We start from the raw sequence: 20986 nt of genomic DNA, 5'->3' as shown, positions 1-20986 counted from the left end.
TGCCTCCTCTGGGGAGCAGGCAGAGGGCAGGACCATCCTGGACGAGAAGAAAGGGGGAGTTCTTTTAATTAAAAAAATTATTTTGTGCGTCCATGTTTAATCTTGCCCCTTTCTAAAATTTATTTGTGGATGTGTGTTTTTCTTTTTGTAAATCTACCAAAGAATAAAATAGAGTAAAATTGTGGTTAAGGGGTTTTCTCACGATGGCGGAAGGCATATGTGCTGTGTCCCATTGGCGAAGCGGTGTAGGGATGTGGTCTAAACCACTGAGCCTCTTGGGCTTGCCGATCGGAAGGTTGGCAGTTTGTATCCCCACAACGGAATGAGCTCCCATTGCTCTGTCCCAGCTTCTGCCAACTTAGCTGTTCGAAAGCACACCAGTGCAAGTAGATAAATAGGTACCGCTGTCACAGGAAGGTAAACGGCATTTCTGTGCGCTCTGGTTTCCGTCATGCTGTTCTGTTGTGCCAGAATCGGCTTAGTCATGCTGGCTACATGACCTGGAAAGCTGTCTGTGGGCAAATGCCAACCCCCTTGGCCTGAAAGCAAGATGAGTGTCACAACCCCATAGTTGCCATTGACTGGGTGTAACCGCCCAGGGATCCTTTACCTTTTTTTACCTGTTGGTGAAGAGGTGGGGCACTTGCCCTGTTTCTGATAGGAAATGCTCTGGGGGAAAGACAAAAAATGGGGGGTTGAGGAGGGGAAGTTGGAGAGGGTGAGAAATCTTCATATTTTCATCTGAGGCATGTTAGAGGGTATGCTTCTGTACAGCGAAATACTGAGACTGACAGCCAGTGACTTCCCCTCGTCTGGATTTAAGTAAGAAGACAGGCAGGTGGGGGCTGCCTGAGAGCAGAGAAGTTGGTGAGACATGCGCCATTTGCCCTCATGGGCTGGCCAGCCTCCACTGACGGGCCACCAACTGTGGTAAGAAATTCACCAATTTGTTCATTAGCCAGGTGAGGAACAACCACCTGTTGAATAAACCACAGAACCAAGCAAATTATTTCCAAGTCCAGCACCCAGATTTAGGGACCTGGTGTTGATTTTTTAGCTATTGCAGCAGGACAGAGCTCACTCAGCTCAGTGTGCCAGTTGAGAAGGTCTTCCCTGAGGCACTTCAGAACGCACCTTATCCAAGGTATCAGTCTACCTATTGGACTTATTTACAAAACTATTAGCACCCTTCTACAAGCATTGAGGGACGCAGGTGGTGCTGTGGGTTAAACCACAGAGCCTAGGACTTGCCAATCAGAAGGTCGGCGGTTCGAATCCCCGCAATGGGGTGAGCTCCCGTTGCTCGGTCCCTGCTCCTGCCAACCTAGCAGTTTGAAAGCACCTCGAAGTGCAAGTAGGTAAATAGGTACCGCTCCAGCGGGAAGGTAAATGGCGTTTCCGTGCACTGCTCTGGTTCTCCAGAAGCGGCTTAGTCATGCTGGCCACATGACCCGGAAGCTGTATGCCGGCTCCATCGGCCAGTAAAGTGAGATGAGCGCTGCAACCCCAGAGTCGGTCACGACTGGACCTAATGGTCGGGGGTCCCTTTACCTTTATAAGCATTGAACAGCACAGCATAGTAATACAATACAGAGGATGTCTGAGAGGAGAGAAGCTCTTTCTCCTCTCTCATGCTTTGCTGCAACCAACATCTAAACCCTGTAGACTAAAGGCCAGTCACCAAGGGTGGGGGTGGCTATTGACTGAATTGTTGTGTGACGGTTGTTACTGTCTGAACATTTTGAAGTTGCCATACTATAAGTCGGAGGTCAGAGAATTGGTGCATCTCGTTCAGTTACGGTCTAGGTGGCAGAAGCTCTTGAGCAGGGGTCAGCTAACTTTTTAAGCAGGGGGCCGGCCCATTGTCCCTCAGACCTTGTGGGGGGGGCGGACTATATTTTGAAGGGGGGGAAAATGAACGAATTCCTATGCCCCACAAATAACCCAGAGATGCATTTTAAATAAAAGGACACATTCTACTCATGTAAAAACACACTGCTCTTGAGGGTTTGTGACCAGAGGCAATACCTAGACCCCCCCAACCCATTTAAATGTGGGTACCAGGGTTTGAAACTGGAGTTACTCCGCACAAGGTCTGAGCTTGAACAGAGCTACAGCCCTTCCCCTGTTTGTAGCTGCATACCTATGTACGTGTGTCCCTGGGCTGCAGTTATGTGAAATATTTGGTGCACACATCACTGAACGATACACGGAAAAATATTGTGATTACAAACAGCCTCCGCGAGTCTCCAGAGTAGCGTGCGTCTCCTTTGTTTTGCTTTCTTCGACAACCATTCCTGTTGCCTTTTAAAAAATTACATCCCACGAGGCATTTTCCACACTGGTGTTTTCCCACAAGTGTTGTATTCCGGCGATTGGTTTCTAAAAAGAGCATTGCCAGGTTTCTGAGCATGACTCCAAGCTGTCCTTACTGGTCTCCCAGCTTCTCCCCGCTCAAAAGGCCAGGCACACAATGATGTTTGGCGGTTGCTGGACACTCTGCACATGCTCAGAGGTGCTTCCTTTGCCATGCTAACACTCCAGGCACTTGGAAATCAATTCCAGGGCTGAGCCCCCCCCCACCCGCTGCCTGATTCCTAAGCCTAGACTTAAACGAAGCTCATCTCCTATAAAACCCTGCTGAATTCGTTAGGCTATGGCTGGGGTAGGCAAGATGGTGCCCCCCAACATCCATCATCCCTGACCATTGACCATGCTGGCTGGGGGCTGATGGGAGTCCAACAACACATAGAAAACATCACATTGCCAACTGCCAGCTACCGTATTTTTTGCTCTATAAGACTCACTTTTTCCCCTCCTAAAAAGTAAGGGGAAATGTGTGTGTGTCTTATGGAGCGAATGCAGGCTGCGCAGCTATCACAGAAGCCAGAACATAGAATCATAGAGTTGGAATAGACTACAAGGGCCATCGAGTCCAACCCCCCCCTGCCAAGCAGGAAACACCATCAGAGCACTCCTTTCACTGCACAGCGATCCCTCTTGCTGCTCTGGCTTCTGAGATTCAGAATATTTTTTTTTCTTGTTTTCCTCCTCCAAAAACTAGGTGCGTTTTGTGGTCTGGTGCGTCTTATAGAGCGAAAAATACGGCACTTACGGCCTTTTGCAAAAATAGCCTGTCTGGTGTGTTTTTTCCCTTAGCGTTTGAATCCAAACATCTTGGCATTTCAGAACAAAGCTCCAAAGCTGCCTTGTCCACCTATTCTAGCATGGGCTAGAATTCTAGGAAGAGCAAGAAGCTGCAGCATGAAAAGGATCTCCCAGGAGATACGGAATAAGCTCCCTGGATCGCTAGCACTAGTGGTGACACGCGCCAGACAAAGGATCTGGCGTTCTATAAAGGAGGCAGCAGGCAGGGACCGGCAATTGGCTGGATTGTCAGGAGAGAGAGCAGCTCTTGCGTCTCAGAGCTGGGAGAGCAAAGTACCGGGAGCAGCCAGAGCGAACTTGGGCTGCAGGCGAACACTTCTGCAAGATCAGCTTTCGAAAAGGTAAGTTACTTTGCTTATAATGTGTTTGTGTGGTTTTTCCTCCTTAGATTTTTTTTTTTAAAGCATTTTAGTCTTTTATGCAACTTTCCCAAATGTGCACACACTCCCACTTTTCCCAGAACCAAAAGGCTTTGAGGGCATTGCTGGGTGGTTTCACTGGAATGCCTTTTTAGACATCCGCGCTGAATTTTGTGCTGGGGAAGGAGTAAGAATCTTGACAGCTTCCTTTGGACACTCATAAGGTGGTGGCGGCACATGGCTCCGGCTATGTCTGGAAAGGGCTGCTCCTTCACAGGTCACTAAATCCAGACCTGGAGGGTGGCAGTTGTACCCCCTGCTCTTTCCCACATTGCTGCTGACATTGTAGCATAAGCGTTGCAGTTAAGAGACCGGCAGTGGAGCTGTTCTCATTTTGTCCGTCTGAATAACATTCCACAGCTGAGATTGCATGGAATTCAGCGGGGAGGAGAGTATTATTAGGTTGTTCTTGTTTTTGTTTTTGTTTTGCCTTTTTATATTATGAGACCTTCTGGTATACAAATTTAATGCATAATAACAACAGTGACAATGGTGAAGAAACAGGGAATATCAACAACCGAGTGAAATTCTGGAAGCTTTCAAGAGTTTAGCATTTAAAACCATGTGGTGTGTTAAAATCACGTACACCCCTGGGTGGAAAATGCCACTAAACCGGACACTTTGAGGCTTCCTTTACATTCTACATGCGATTACATACGATGTATACAAAGTGATAGGGCCACTTTATTAAACCACAGCAGCCTCAACAGTTTCTGTCGTATTTATTTTTGAAATATTCAGACAACAGACTCTTATGCTTTAGCGTGCAAGGTAGCTAGCTCATTGTGTGTCTTGTGGAATATTTTTATAGTGTTTAATTAATACAAATTCACTCAGTGCCCCAAGAGGCAGATCTGTAGCTTTGCATTCCTTGTCTTAAGCACATACTACGTGAAACTATCCTACCGAAATCTGTGGGTATGTTTCCATTTAAAGGACTTTTGATGGCATTTCCGTATAAAGTATTTGGGAGCAGGTTGCAAGTCTTGTTGAATTTCCTCCCCTTTGAGTGTATATGACAGTGACAGCTATGAATTCCTTGCCTGGGTTGCAAGTTCTTTGCATGTGCATACATATAGGAACTATTTAGCTATCTTTGTCGATTCTTTCCTAAACACTGTTTAAAAGATAATAACAGCAACAACAGAGTCCTCGGACTTTCATCCCACTTAAAACAATACAGTGTCCAGTGGAAAATACCAGCTCAACATGTAATTCTCTCTGGTCATATTGCAGTACCCAGTGCTTTTTTTTGTGATCCTACTTACTAATACAGAGTACCTCTTATTTTCCCTGCCCATGGCAGCTATTATGGGCTGGCACCCACAGCACATTTATCAAGGCACCACATTTTTTATTTTTTACCCCCCAAAAAGCACAGGCAGTACCTTACTATATACAGATTTCAGTTCCATAATATATGTACGTTTTTATAATGTGGGGCAAAATCCAGAGAAACACCTTTGAATACTGTTGACCATCAGCAGGAGAGATTTAAGGACATTTCTTCCAATGAAATCAAAGTGCCTTAAAAAGGTACTTTGTTACGGCTAGAATTTGCCAACACCGTTTGGCTGAAAAATCTCAGAACTGCCCCCCTCTCATTTGAAAGGCCAAACTGGATATGGGCAGAGAGAAAACTCTTTATACTCAAGCCTGTGTGCGCGCACACACATAGAAAACCGGCATATAAATATTAAATACAATTAACACTATACAGCAAGCATCCCATGTGATTTAGGTATGATTTTCCTTTGATGACTTGGGGTGTGTGTGGTTATTTAATTCTGGATTTGCATGGTTCCCAAATTTTAGGTGGTTATCCTTTTTGGCGATAAAATAAGAATAACGAAAAACAGAACTGCAAACCTTTGCAAATATTGACAGCAAGGGGGGTCGGGCAATCCGTTTGAGCATGTGGCTTTGGGGAGAGGGAGGGGGGTTAACTTGCCCTGTTCCTTATAACCACCACCTCCCAAGCTGTTATTTGGCTTGTGTGCTTTTTCCTTGCAGGGCAAATAGCAGCTCGAAGGGAAGGGCAGTTTGTATGCAGTGGAGGGGAAAGCAATGGAAACCCCCCCCCAGTCTCTGCCCCGTTGTGGCCCTATATGCACCCCCCCTTGTGCCACAGCTGTTTGTAAAAGTTCACAGAGACCAAAGAGCTATTTGCGTATCCCCGTTGTCTCATTTCATTTCACCCTAAACTGCATATGATGGTGGGAAATCATTATTACTGTACTTTTTTTAAGGCCAAATGCAGCCACGGGGGAATCCCCCAATGCAGTCTGAGATAGGTGCTGTGATAGGGAGGCTTAGTCCTCCCTGGCACAATTTTATTTGCCTCCTGAACTTAATAGCAGCTTCGGGGGGGGGGGAGCTTTCAGATTAGCAAAAACATGAGATGGGAAAGGGTTCTGTGGTTCTGATCTAGGTGCCTCCCCAGCAGCTGCAATTTTTTGCTTTAAAAACTGCTTTTTGTCTGTCTGTCTGTCTGTCTTTCCTTATATTTTCTGGCTATTTCTCTCTTAGATTTTACACACACACACACACACAGAGAGAGAGAGAGAGAGAGAGAGAGAGAGAGAGAGAGAGAGAGAGAGAGATATGAATTAAATCAGGGGACAACCTTTATTTCGGGGGGGGGGGGAATGACTCTTGGCAATGCCTTTTCCTAAATGCGCTTTTAATTGGGGGTACTAATCTTAGCTTGTTTATTTGGCCCCCCTTCTAATTGCTGTGTTTGGGGTAATTCTTACACAAAAGCAGACTTCATTAGCGAAACCAATGTATTACTTAGAATGCAGTCCCATTAATTTCCGTGGCGCTTAATTGCTGCATAATGACCCTGATTCAAAATTCCACAAGGGTTCTTACGCACAACCGACTGAAGTGAATGAGGTACCCTCTGCTCATAAGGGAACTCTACGCGAATAGTGCAGTATTTGCATGGTTATCCAAGCCTCTGAGCTGGGACCAGTGCGTCTAGGAATTGTATGCACCAATACTAAAAAATTGCATCTCAGTATTTTTGTTTCCCTCTGCTACTCAAATTAAAATGGACAAAACTCACCCTATGTGCGTTTGAAAACCGCTTTTGTTTTTTAATAAATAAATAATTAAGCAAAATAGTGTAATTTTTTAATCTTTTGGGCTTGCATACATTAATTATATTGCAGTAGTGATCTAATACATGCAGACTCAGTAAAAAGAAGAAGTTTATTTTGTTGTTCAAGTGGTCAGAAACTTCAATCAGCCTGAAAAAACCCCCACATTATTTATTATAATTCTTTTAAAGGACCCACAAAACCAACAATAATATTGAAATGCCGCTGCTTATTGGGCTACGAAAGCTCAAGAAAAGCTTTGGGTTCTGTCCAGCTCTGCTTAGAGCAGATTCACTGAAATTAAGTTAGTCATAGCTATTTACTTGAGTGTGTCTGCTCTGAGTAAATCTACCACTGGGTATAACCCTTAATTCCTCTTCAGCCCATAACCTCTTTTTCAAATTGACTCAGTGGAACAGGAAAATAACAGAAAAGTGCCTCTGACCATATGCAGTGTGCCTTTCCGTGTGCACTACTGAAAAATGGCAATAAATCTGCAGGCATCTGAGATTAGAGAGCATGGCTTTAAAAAGCGAATGTTTGGCTAGGTGAGCAAGATTTGAGCACCTAGAAGGCAAGTGCTACCTTAGGAAACTACATCCATTTTCTGTGCTGGTGCTGTTTAGGAGCGTTGACTGTATGTCGCGGAATGCTTTCATTTTTTGTTTTGTTTTAGCTAGGCAGTCCATATTAAATTGCTGTTTCAATTGTTGTTTTAACAAACGGGGGCCGTTTTAATCGTTTAAGGGGTTTAGCAAAGGCTGCTTTGAAAATGAAGGAGAAGCAGGGTAGACATATTTTCTCACATGCCTCCATTCCCACCATGGACCCACATTTGCATTGCTGAGCAAATCCATATGCCATAGATCATGGGTAGGTAGGCAAACTAAAGACCGGGGGCCAGATCTGGCCAAATCACCTTCTAAATCCGGCCCATGGATGGTCCGGGAATCAGCGTGTTTTTACATGAGTAGAATGTGTGGTTTTATTGAAAATGCATCTCTGGGTTATTTGTGGGGCATAGGAATTCGTTCATATTCCCCCCCCCAAAAAAAATATATAGTCCGGCCCCCCACAAGGTCTGAGGGACAGTGGACCGGCCCCCTGCTGAAAAAATTTGCTGACCGCTACCATAGATACTCTACTGAAACCAATTTTTTTGTGGTCCGTTTGGTTGCACGACTGTAGGTTTGGCGTGAGTACACAGAACAAAAGAAGTTGGGCAGTTTACTCCTTCGTGCTTGGAAAATCTCATTCCGGCTCCCTTGCTCAAAATGGCGCCCTGATAATGCTAGAACCACATCAGTTGCATTGCTGGGTCTGTTTTTTTGTAGAGCTCTAGGTTTAGGGTGCTGGTTTCCTTCACAGAACTACGGTTAGTGGGGAAGTCCATTTCATTGATTCCTTGGCTAAGAAACATACAACTCATAATAGTATGTCCATGCCTTGCTGATAGTGGATTTAATGTCTTTCTGCTGCGGAAAAGAATAAATGTCATTGTCTGAACCACGCAGGGCTTTGTTTATTTAAAAAATGAGGTAGTATTTATTTATTATTACATCTGTATTGTGCTGTTTGTCCAGGGAGAGCTCAGAGTGGCGCAGATGGGACTATTCCATTTTCTTTTACTCATTACAATTGGGGGAGGGGGAACCACTCGAGATTTTCCAACCCACTCCCAATTTATTTAGAACCAGGAACTTGTATGTTGTTAAGGGGTTAAGAGCCCATTCTATCAGTCTTAAGCAAGCAGTTGTTAAAGGCCTCCAAAATTCTGCTTCCTTGATAATACTGGGTTGCTTAGGGTAGGCAATTAGCTCCAGTTGATATTAAAAGTCTCATCTTGGATGCTTAGCAGCATCCTTCAGCCCCAGACAGCATTAAGCAGGGGCTGATGGGAATTGTAGTCAAAAACATTTGGAGAGAACCAAGTGGGGGAAGGCTGTGACTAGCTGGCATGGCCAAACTTGGCCCTCCAGCTATTCCGGGACTACAATTCCCATCATCCCTGACCACTGGTCCTGTTAGCTAGGGATGATGGGAGTTGTAGTCCGAAAACAGCTGGAAGGCCAAGTTTGGCCATGCCTGGGAGTATCCACTTAGAGAATTGCAGCTAGAAACTTTGTTTACTTTCTTACGTTTGTAAGATATTTCTTCATACGTTTTAAAAGAGACCTTTAGGATACATTTTGAGCCTTACTAATTAGGCGTTTGGGCATTTTTCCGTTATGAGGGGTTATCTCGTTTTTTTGGAATCTGTTTTTAATTTGAATTTTGTTGGCTATACTAATACATACATATATCGACACGTTCTAAGTTCTTGTAATTTCCCACCACAAACTAACTTGGTAACTTTTATTCACTTAATATGAGATTGTGAGAGGGAAGCAAACTTTATTATATTTTAAACTCTCTATCCCATTTCCAGGTTATGTTGCTTCTATATTTGCAGTACCACTGAGGACGAAGTTTCGCAGACCCTCAAAACACATTGCAATTGGAATGAACCATATTCCTTATTGCTTTGTTTGCCTAGTTGGAGAGGGAGGGCAGCCGTTTGAGTTCTGCTTCAGGTAGCAAAATATCCTGGGCTTCCGTTGGCCATTCATTTTGGAGCCTAAGTTTCTGTGTTACATTTGAATTCCAAAGGCAGGTTGAAACTAGTGAATATTTCTGAAGCGGTGGAGATTTGGACTCTGAGAAAGAACATCAACATTTTCCAACCTTTAACCAAACATGCAGTTCGGAACAATTTCCTTTATATTGGTATGTTGGTAGTGCGGCTGCTGCTGCAACCAGTGGTGGGTCCCAACCCACCAGGGGAAAACCAGTGTCTTGGAGCAGGTTTACTTGCTTCCTTCCTTGTTCCCAGCCCCAGCCAGATGAGGGCTCATGTCTATATACTGCTTTCTGTTGCAAGATCCTGGCAGCAAGAGTGCAGCATCCATTGGGAATCTTTTCTCCATGAGATCAGACCTTAAATGGGGCTGTATCTTTGTTCCAATACCTACTTCTCCCTTGTCTCTTGTCCCATACCTACTAGACCTTGTCTACATGGCTCCTTGTGGATGGTAATAATAATAATAATAATAATAATAATAATAATAATAATAATAATAATAATTAATAATTTACAGTAGTACCTCCAGTTACAAACTTAATCCGTTCCGGAGGTTCGTTTGTAACCGGAAACCATTCTCAACCTGAAGCGGTCTTTCGCTAATGGCATGCGCACGATTTCCACTCACATCCAGGGGCAAAGTTCGCTTCCAGGAGCACGTACTTCTGGGTTAGTTAGCGGAGCTTGTTACTCGAAGGGTGCACAACCAGAAGTGTTCGCAAACAGTGGTACCACTGTATTTATTTATATTCCGCCCATCTGGCTGGGTTTCCCCAGGCGCTCTGGGCGGCTCCCAACAGAATATTAAAAACAGCATAAAACATCAAACATTAAAAACTTCCCAAAACAGGGCTGCCTTCAGATGTCTACTAAAAGTCAGATAGTTGTTCATTTCTTTGACATCTGAAGGGAGGGCGTTCCACAGGGCAGGCGCCACCACCGAGAAGGCCCTCTGCCTGGTTCCCTGTAACCTCACATCTCACAGTAAGGGAAGGTCCTTGGAGCTGGATATCTTCTATTTCCTAATATATATGCAATGGTGTGTGTGTGTGTGTGTGTGTGTGTGTGTGAGAGAGAGAGAGAGAGAGAGAGAGAGAGATCATTTGTACATAGTCCTCTGTTCATCATATTCTTAGAGATTTATTTATATTTAAGTGGGATACAAATTCTGTTAAATAAAATAAATACACCTGGACATAAAGTATCCTGGCCCATCTTTGTTGTTGTTGTTTTGAGAGATGACCTTTGGGGTCCCTTCCAACTTGACGATTCTATGATTCTATCTCTATAGCCAGTAGCTATAGACCTGGATCGGGGCCCTAATATTTTCTTAACCCTTTTCGAAGTTCAACGATGGGGATGCTAAAGGCGAGTTGATACGTAGTACGCCAGCTTGATCTATCTGTCCTTGATTAGACCGTACACTCAATAGCTGCTGCACTCAATGTATGAACGGACACTACTGAGAAGTCTATTGTTGGGGGTGATGTGGAAGGTCTGTCTGGGCAGTTGACCTGCTATGGCTTATTCATCCGTGCGCCCCTAGATTCTGCCATCATAACATGGTGAGCTGGCATGTGCACGATACAGGCCAGGTACAAATCTAAGCTATTTATATACCCTGGAGGTCTGAATCTCTTTAAATTTTACTTGTTCGTAAGCCCTCATTCCCACTGGATTATACAGAGGTTCTTTGCTAGCCTACGAGGGTTACTGCTGCTTGAGCGGCCATTTATTGCGGAATAAATGCACCAGAAATACAGCTTTTGTGCTAGGAACTGCTGCGGCTGGTGATGCTTAGCAGCCTGAATAGATTCACTAAGGGATGCTGCCCAAAGCCTTGGCTATTGAGAAACAGATCTTCAGTTGTAGCTCCCTGCATTGGTTAATCTTTTGTATGGTAGTAGCCTTTGGGTGAGCTTTGTTCATCATGTTCATTTGGGGCTTCTGAGCTGCAGCTCTCGATTCTAACTTGTTTGCTCGGACTTCATTCTGTGTGAAGTTTCAAAGAGGTGAAGGTAATAATGCGTATACTTTCACATCTTTGTCCTGTTTTTGACTTTGGTCAAATAGGTCTTTGAAGCACTATGAAATATGTTTGACAGCATACAGCAGTGATATGGGTATACACACCCTGGACAACAATGTGTCTTCGGTACAATTTCTATATTCTGGAGCGGTCAGAATCATTTTTATTCACATTTTGTACTATGCCAATAAACCCAACTGGCTGAGAAGACATTATATAAAGCCAGACTTACTTCAACAGATATATATCAGATCCTTTCTTTGGGGTTCATTCTCTGACACCATTCACATAATGGCTCGTGAAGCAATTTCATTCATAAACATGAAAACTTTTTTGTCTGAATGGACCATCCTTGCACCTAACAGACAAGAAAACCCTAAACCTCACATTTTCATGATGTTTGGACATTTAAAAGTGCCCATATGTAACAGAGCAGCTTCAAATAAGACTCAAAGCAGGCAATCTGAATCAGGTCACTTTGGATCCCAGATATGGATCTTGTTTTATTGCATTATCACGGAATATTTACTCAAGAGATTTCTGTTTGCAAAGCTAACCTTGACAACAGACCCTCCAACATTTCTCCGTTGAAAATAGGGACGTCCTATTCAATAGTAGTAACAACAACAATAAATTTTATATCCTGCCCATCTGACTGGGTTGCCCCAGCCACACCGGGCAGCTTCCAACATCTATAAAAACATAATAAAACATGAAACTTTTTAAAAAAGAATTCTCTATACAGTGGTACCTCTGGTTACAAACTTAATTTGTTTCAGAGGTCTGTTCTTATCCTGAAACTGTTCTTAACATGAGGCACCATTAGTGAAAGCGCACCTCCCACTGCGGACACACCTCTGGCGCGCGATTTCTGCTCGCATCCTGGGGCAAAGTTTGCATCTGGGAGCAACTACTTCTGGGTCAGCGTAGCTCATAACCCAACACATACGCAAGCAGAAGCGTTCGTATCCAGAGGTATCACTGTGCAGGGCTGCCTTCAGATGTCTTCTAAAGGTTACTTATCTCCTTGGCTCGGAGGTCACATAACTCCATTCCCTCCAACATTTCCCCAGTGAAAATAGGGATGTCCTAAGGGAAAGTGGGATATTCTGGGATCAAATTAGAAACTGGGATGGCTTCTGTAAATCTGGTACTGTCCCTGGGAAACAGGGACACTTGGAGGGTCTGAGGCAAAAGCATTCAAAGTACAGCTCCCTGAGGTAGGGCTAAGAAGACATTTTAAGGTGAAGGCAAATAGACAAGAGCAATAATCCCATGACACTTAATTTAGCCACAACTGAACATGGTGGAATTTCTGAGTAAACATGCTTAGGATTGGGCTGCATGTTGGGAGGCCGTAAATAAATAAATGTCCCACCTACAAACTGGGAGTCTGTCAGCTATTTGAAAAGGATTCCTTGGGTGGATGGGGGCCTCTGTTTGCTGATCTTGTACAAATGTCAGAGAGACAAGGATGCATTTTGAAGCATGCCATCTAACGGAGAAACCCACAAAGGTCGCTATTTGCTCACAGAGCTTGTGCTGACAAAAGCAAGAGAGCAAAAGAAAGGAAGAGGGCAACTCTGGCTATCCTTTCACAAATATTGCTGCTCCCCTTGGAGTGATCTGCTAATGGGGCGCTAGTGACCTTTGGTCTACTGGAACATTTCAGGCCCGTACAAAGCAGAAGTGAAATAGAGAGGCACTGGGTTTGCAGCTGGACTCTAGGTCTGAGCTATCTTATTGAAGGGTTTAGGGTGGCGCTGTGGTCTAAACCACAGAGCCTAGGGCTTGCTGATCAGAAGGTCGGCGGTTCGAATCCCTACGATGGGGTGAGCTCCCATTGCTTGGTCCCTGCTCCTGCCAACCTAGCAGTTCGAAAGCACTTCAAAGTGCAAGTAGATAAATAGGTACTGCTCCGGTGGGAAGGTAAACGGCGTTTCTGTGTGCTGCTCTGGTTCGCCAGAAGCAGCTCAGTCATGCTGGCCACATGACCCAGAAGCTGTCTGTGGACAAATGTCAGCTCCCTCAGCCTAATATAGTGAGATGAGCGCCGCAACCCCAGAGTTGTCTGCGACTGGACCTAATGGTCAGGGGTAAAGGTAAAGGGACCCCTGACCATTAGGTCCAGTCGTGGCCGACTCTGGGGTTGCGGCGCTCATCTCGCTTTATTGGCCGAGGGAACCGGTGTACAGCTTCCGGGTCATGTGGCCAGCATGACTAAGCCGCTTCTAGTGAACCAGAGCAGCGCACGGAAACGCTGTTTACCTTCCCGCCGGAGTGGTACCTATTTATCTACTTGCACTTTGACGTGCTTTCGAACTGCTAGGCTGGCAGGAGCAGGGACCGAGCAACGGGAGCTCACCCCATCGCAGGGATTCAAACCACCGACCTTCTGATCGGCAAGTCCTAGGCTCTGTGGTTTAACCCACAGCACCACCAATGGTCAGGGGTACCTTTACCTTTATTGAAGGGTTTTTAAAAAATGTTTATTTCTATCCTCTGGCTGCAGTTCAGCTAGTCCTTTCATGATGACCTTTACGCTTTTCTCTTCCTCCAGTTCTGCCGGTTCTTGAGAATGACCAGAAAGATCTTCACCAACAGCAGGGAGAGGTGGAGGCAGCAGAACGTCAACAGCGCATTTGCCAAGCTGAGGAAGCTCATTCCCACCCACCCTCCGGACAAAAAGCTCAGCAAGAATGAGACCCTCCGCTTAGCCATGAGGTACATCAACTTCCTTGTCAAGGTGCTCGGGGAACAAGGCCTGCAGCAGCCAGGGATGAATCCACGGGGAAGGATACTGGGACTGTTCCAGCCAAGTCCAAGTTTGGAAAGCATGGAAGACTTGACTCTCATTGAAGACTCTGAGGTCCCTTCTCCCAACACAAGCAGCAATGCCCCAGAGTGTTGGTCAGAGGCCTCGTCTCCGTGATGTGCTGTTTGTCGGGGCTGTCGCCCTCCTGGTAGTAATTTGATAGTTTCCCTTCTTTATACAAGTTGTGGGTTGTCTGCCTATGTACAGTATTTATATATATATCTTTTGCTCTTTTAACGAATGTATTTTGTGTAACGGTTTCTTTGGGAGATGCTAATTTTCAGTACTTAAAAAGAGGGATATCAAATCTCTGGAAGTTGATCAGGATTCCAGCAGCTCTACTTGCCACAAAGTGCTTTGATCTCAAGGCTAAGGATCTTTGGTATGGCTCACAGAAAACTACCCATGATGCATTGGTGAGAGTTATTGGAGCCAATAGCTGGTGACTGAGCAGTTCATACAATTATAGACCCAGTTCATACAATTATTGGGCTGTGGAGCCAGTGTGGTGTAGTGGTTAAGAGGGGTAGTCTCATAATCTGGTGAACCGGGTTCAATTCCTCACTCTTCCACATGCAGCTGCTGAGTAACCTTGGGCCAGTCACACTTCTTTGAAGTCTCTCAGCCCCACTCACCTCACAGAGTGTTTGTTGTGGGGGAGGAAGGGAAAGGAGAATGTTAGCCGCTTTGAGGTTCCTTCGGGTAGTGATAAAGCGGGATATCAAATCCAAACTCTTCTTCTTCTCTTCTTTTCTGTGGTGGAGTGAGTCCTCTCTACCTTGTTTCCTGCAATGTGTGGCATGAGGGCTGATGTGATCTCCTCTTACCTTTCCTAAAAGGAAAGAAACACTTGAGTTGGGCCACTACAGAGACACTGTATGAGGAAAATCTTCATGTCACACATTTTTGGAGGCTTGTGGAAGGAAGGGCTGCAAGCCCATTTCTTCACTTCTGAGTAACGTATACTGAAGATTCAATCTACCTTCAGTTTAAATTGTTTTAAAAGTCAAGGCCATCCTAACATCAAAGGTAGTTGCTTTCAGCAGCAGACTGCAGATAGAGCACCATATCCCTGCCTTCAGTCTTGGTCTGAAAACTGAGCCCTGGAGCAGAGGTTGTCGTATTTTTCAAAAATCTTTTTGCCTCAGGTGAAAACAGTACCTAATCCCCCTGCTAACTCATTTCTGTTGCCTTCATCAGCCATGCAAGTTACGAATCATCGTCATTGCTCTTATGTCTGCATCTCATTTCCAGTTTTTTCTTTTTGCTTTGCAGCTTATGTCAGAACTGGAAAATCAAACCAAAAGATATTTGGTATATTTTCAGAGTGAAAACACATGAGCCAAGAGAGGATGAATCATGCCCAGTACACCTGCTGCAGTTTTATTCAAAATTGCCAAAATAAATAAACTAGGGTTGCTTATTTAATTTCCCCCCCAAACATTTGAATCTTAAAAGACATACATTCAAATTTGATTATTTTTCAGGAACAGCAACTGTTTACTCTGGTTTTGTAGATTGGGGGGCAAAAATATTTTTAAATTTGGCTATAGTCAGTAGGAAGGCGGCGTGGACTTTTAAACTCACACAATTTAAATTTAACAAGTGGAACTAATCAAATTGCTCAAAAAATGTTTCCTAATGGGAAATACAGTTTAATTGAAAGATACCCATTCCACTGCTTTTTATAAGGCAGCAGGTTGCTGTTTGCATTATTTACAATGAAAGAGAAATAAGACTACATTATATTTCACCTACTTCTCAGACATTCGTCAAAGGCACTATTCCCCAAACTTTTGTCGATTTACAGAACAATCCTAAGCATGTCTACTCAGAAGTAAGTCCTACTGAATTCAATGGGGCTTACTCCCAGGCATGTACAGTTAGGATTGCAGCCCAAGGCACCCTTTTTATGGATTAAAACCGGTCGAACAATTCAGGGCCAGACTAGATGTGACTTATGATGAATGCTTTCTGTTTTATTTACTAAAACAGCAGCATTGGAAACCCTGAACCAGATCGGAACAGTGGTGTTGGGGGAGAGCTCTTAAATCAGGAAGAAGGCTCTCAGAAAGCAGGTTGCTTTCTGGGAGCAAATAGCAGCTTTAGGGGTGCCCCCCTCCCCAATCTGGACTGAGACAGCAGTGGCGGCAAAGGGTTAATGCTAGCAGTCCACTGCAGCCCACCGTGGTTCTTACTTGTACAGTGGTACCTTGGTTCTCAAACGTAATCCGTTCCGGAAGTCCGTTCCAAAACCAAAGCGTTCCAAAACCAAGGCGCACTTTCCCATAGAAAGTAATGCAAAATGGATTAATCCGTTCCAGACTTTAAAAAACAACCCCTAAAACAAGCAATTTAACATGAATTTTACTAACTACCGAGACCATTGATCCATAAAATGAAAGCAATAAACAATGTACTGCAGTCACACAATCAATCAGTCAGTAGCTGAACTGGGTTCCACACAGTCACACACAAAAAGAGCCGCAAAAACAAAACGCAAAATAAATAGCCAAAACAGACAGACCTCACTGTAACACTCAAATCGGAAGCGTTATACTCAAAACAGAGCACGTTCGGCTTCTGAAAAAAGTCCGCAAACCGGAACACTTCCGGGTTTGCAGTGTTTGGGTTCCGAATTGTTTGAGTACCAAGGCGTTTGAGAACCAAGGTACCACTGTATACAAATAAATACACAAGCAGTAATTATGCGAATAACATAACATAACATCTAATCTGGCTTCACTCTTACACCGAAAAGGTTAACTTTTTGGAGTAGAAGTTTGAATTGCCTGCCTATGGAGGATTTCCCCTGCCCTCATTGTTTCTGCATCAGTAGCCAATTTGAGCAGCCACCCAGTCGATCGTCTTTTCAGTTGCAAGGGGCAGCCCCTTCTGAGAGTGTATGCCTGCGCTGAGAAGAATGGGCTGGATGATCCAATCCCATCTGGAGAAGGGGCACAGTGGAGCTAATATCCCCCTTCCCCAGGAGGCAGATTGGAAGGAGGCAAAGCTGGGAGCGGTAAATCATGCAAGAGACACAACTAGCAGCCTTCTCTGTGTGAGAGCATTTTGAGCCCACACAGAAACCTCTGAGGATGTAACTGTGTGATTTCGGGCGGCATACTTGTGTGTATCCCTATGCACAGTTCAAGAATAGTTGGACTAAAGTGTTAACTCCTCCAGCTAAGTCAATGAAATAGAAGTATTTCATTTAATTTTAACTGCATCTTTCATTATTATTATTATTTTTGAAAAGTTGCCACTCAGCCCTTAATTATCCTGAATATACTATCAAGGAGAATCTGCCACTTGGGGAAAAAAACGCTAGCCACTAATAGTGTTTCCCCATTATTATTATTATTTTTAAAACATCTTTTAAAATGCTTATTTTGTTACACCTGCCTGCTTCTAGATAAGTTGAGGCTTTGGGATGTTTCTCATCTTTCCTTCCTTTTTATTTTATTTTTTAAAAAATCTTTATTAAACATATCTAACAAAACTATACAGCAATATACTATATTACAATTTATATCCCATCCCATTTTTTTAAAAAAAAAGAATGCAAGAAATTTAAAAGGACCTAAAATAGACTTCCAGATGTTCTCAAAAACCCCTGAATTACACTTGTTATATTTTACACAGTATCATATTATTATATTATTTTCATAAATCTTTATTTTCATAATTCTCTTTCCTTCCTTTCACTGGCTACTGCAATGCCTTCACACGCTCTCCCTGTGTGCATACCTCATGTAAAGCACTTTGCACACTGTAAAGTGTTCTGGGGACTATTGATTATAAATGTGGCTGTTGTCGGCCTTTTAAATCTATTCATTTATCTATTATCCAGGTTTATTTTTTATTGTGTGTGTTTTTTAAACTGTTCATCTTAGGAAGATGCTCACCTTCTTAACAAACATTTGTCAAGTTTTAAAGCTTATTAGGGGGAAATCAATACGTTACTTCATTCATTTGTTTCCAGTATTCATGGACTGCATTTCAAGAACAAAGCTCTCCTGAGGTGGCTTACAGAAACATTCGAAATCATAAAACATAAAACCCTTTCATTACAAAACTTTAAAGAAAAAGAAAAGCAGTTTAAAAACAGGATAACGGCTCAGCATGGTAATTCAGATCAGATTATAATCAAAAACAGAAACAGTTTAAATGTAATGAAAGACCTTATATAATTAAAGACCAGTCTGATTGCTACATGTTCCAAACACTTGGATGCAATTGCATTCTCTGTGTTGAAGTTTCCAAACCATTTCGAAAGACAGCCTCATATAGAATGCATTACAGTGGGCTAGTCTGTCACCAGGACGTAAACAAGTGAGGGAAGATATTTTTTCTCTGGAGGTTCGTAGCTGGCAGAGCAGCTTGAGCTGCTTTGAGCATCCCGGTCACTGATTCTGTCACCTGTGCCTCCACAGATAGCTCTGTTTGTAGGAGGAAACAGCCCCCACAGCTGCAAACTTGCTCTTTCAAGGAGAATGCAACCCATCCAAAACCACTTGCAACTCTCCATCCAGATTGGCTGGCTTCCTGTGCCATAGGTGGTCGAAGCCTCAGCTTCTTCATGTTCCTCCACCTCAAAACCATTTGCAGGTACCCACTGAGGACTTCTAGAATCCCCCTGGGATCAGTACAGTGGTACCTCAGGTTACAGATGCTTCAGGTTACAGAGTCTTCAGGTTACAGACTCCGCTAATCCAGAAATAGTACCTCGGGTTAAGAACTTTGCTTCAGGATGAGAACAGAAATCGCTGTGCAGCGGCGCGGTGGCAGCGGGAGGCCCCATTAGCTAAAGTGGTACCTCACTTTAAGAACAGTTTCAGGTTAAGAATAGACCTCCAGAACGAATTAAGTTCTTAACCCAAGGTACCACTGTAGCAATAATGATAATTTGTTATTTATAGTCTGCCCATCTGGCTGGGTTTCCCCAGCCTCTCTGGGTGGCTCCCAACCAAATATTAAAAACACAATACAGCATTAAACATTAAAGGCTTCCCTAACTGATGGGAGGGCGTTCCACAGAGCAGGCGCCACTACCAAGAAGGCCCTCTGCCTGGTTCCCTGTAACCTCACTTCTCACAGGGAGGGAACCGCCAGAAGGCCCTCGGCACTGGACCTCAGTGTCTGGGTTGAACGATAGGGGTGGAGACGCTTCTTTAGGAATACTGGGCTGAGGCCGTTTAGGGCTTTGAAGGTCAGCACCAACACTTTGAATTGTGCTCAGGAACATACTGAGAGCCAATGTAGGTCTTTCAGGACTGGTGTTATATGGTCTCGGTAGGTGGAAAGAAGGGCAGAGCTGGGTGGCATTTGCACACCAGTGACACTGTGGCCCAAAACCTCTACACGGCTTCTCCCAGCAAATGTTTCATGCAAATGTTTAAAAGCATGGGAGACAAAATGGATTCCTGAGGTCATTGCTTTCCATTTGCCTGTGTTAAACGGCACTTAAAGTCTCTTGACTGAAATTCTGCTTTCTAAGTGAGCTTCAAGGAGAAGACCAATAAATATTGTACTTTGCTGCAACTGCAAAGTGGCGAAGCTGCTGCGCTTTGGACATCAAAGCCCCCATTTCGGCTCAGCCATTAAGTCATATTTGGCTTCCAGCAAATGCCTCGTTTTAACCGATATCACAGGACTGCTGTGAGATTAAATTAAATGATAGCGCTGTGGTAATTGTACTGCTTTAGGTCTGCCTCTTCCCCACTAGCTCCAAACGTTTTTAAATGGTATGTTTTAAATAATTGCAGGTGGGAATAAAATTATTAGAATTCAATAATTCAACAGTAGCAGTTACTTTAAAAAAAACCCCAGACTTCTAGGGATCTGGACTGACAGAGATCTTTCATTGCATAATGACCACGCAGTGGAAAGACTACAGACTAGGGCATCTTAAGAAGCGCTCGGCCACTCAGTTCTTGCAAGACGTTAGATAAGCTATGACATGATTCTGACTTGCCTTGGAACCCATTGAATGGCCGTTTTAAACAACGTACAGATTTACTTGGAAGTAAGTCCCACTGGGCTTAGTGTTCCGGCTGCAGTATTCTGGCTGTGTCTGGGAAATTCCAGTCATCTGGCAACCCTAGCTTAGTGAGACACTAAGGCTGAAATCCTAACCATGTCTAGAAGCAAATTCAGTGGGACTTATTTCCGGGAAACTGGGGGTGAAAAATTCTGCTTAAGACCTTAATAACTTTGCTTAGGAACTAAGGGCTCAATCCTTGGGGACTGAAATGAGCCTGAAACATATTTTGGATTATGGTAGAAAATAGTTGTCTACAATCTGCCGTAGCTTTTTAAGTATGAAGACTTAATGTATGAAAACGTACTATTATATTTGATAGTCTCGTTCTTTTTCAGGAAAGCCACTTAAAATGTGAAGAAGTGATGGAGTAGTTCTGACGCTACCTCATGAAAAATCTACCCACGTTCACGGCTTAAAATGATTTTTAATTAGATACCAAACTAACAATCTATGTTTTGTGCTGGGACTGTTCATTTTGGCAATTATTCCTAGCATGTATAAGCTTTCCCAAATACCCCAAACAAATGAAGATTAATTTTACTTAAACTTAAACTCAGATTAAACTTAATTTTAGGGTGGTGAAAGTTTTCATGTAGTAATATTTCTAAAATGTCCTGCCTAATTTTATAGTAAAGGGGGGAAATTGTGTCTACTATTGATGTACAATTTGCGTTTTTAACTAGACTTATCTACCAAAGATTTATTTTGTCAGCACTTTTTATGTTTTGTGATTTCCTTCTGTATAGCTATGAACAAATATGGTGTAACTGATACCTTTTCCTGTA

The 20986-nt window shown here is 43.6% G+C and overlaps 1 protein-coding gene across 1 annotated transcript; it reads left to right on the top strand.

Moving 5' to 3' along the window:
• Positions 1–3159: 3159 nt before the first annotated feature.
• Positions 3160–20986, top strand: TAL2 (TAL bHLH transcription factor 2). Its single transcript, XM_082205772.1, has 2 exons — positions 3160–3509; positions 13901–20986. Exon 2 carries the CDS (start codon positions 13919–13921, stop codon positions 14270–14272), a length of 354 nt encoding a protein of 117 aa, XP_082061898.1. The 5' UTR covers positions 3160–3509; positions 13901–13918; the 3' UTR covers positions 14273–20986.

Source organism: Podarcis vaucheri (assembly GCF_965113315.1).
Source record: "Podarcis vaucheri genome assembly, chromosome: 17".
NCBI lineage: Eukaryota > Metazoa > Chordata > Lepidosauria > Squamata > Lacertidae > Podarcis > Podarcis vaucheri.
This window is presented reverse-complemented; position numbering and strand designations above follow the sequence as displayed.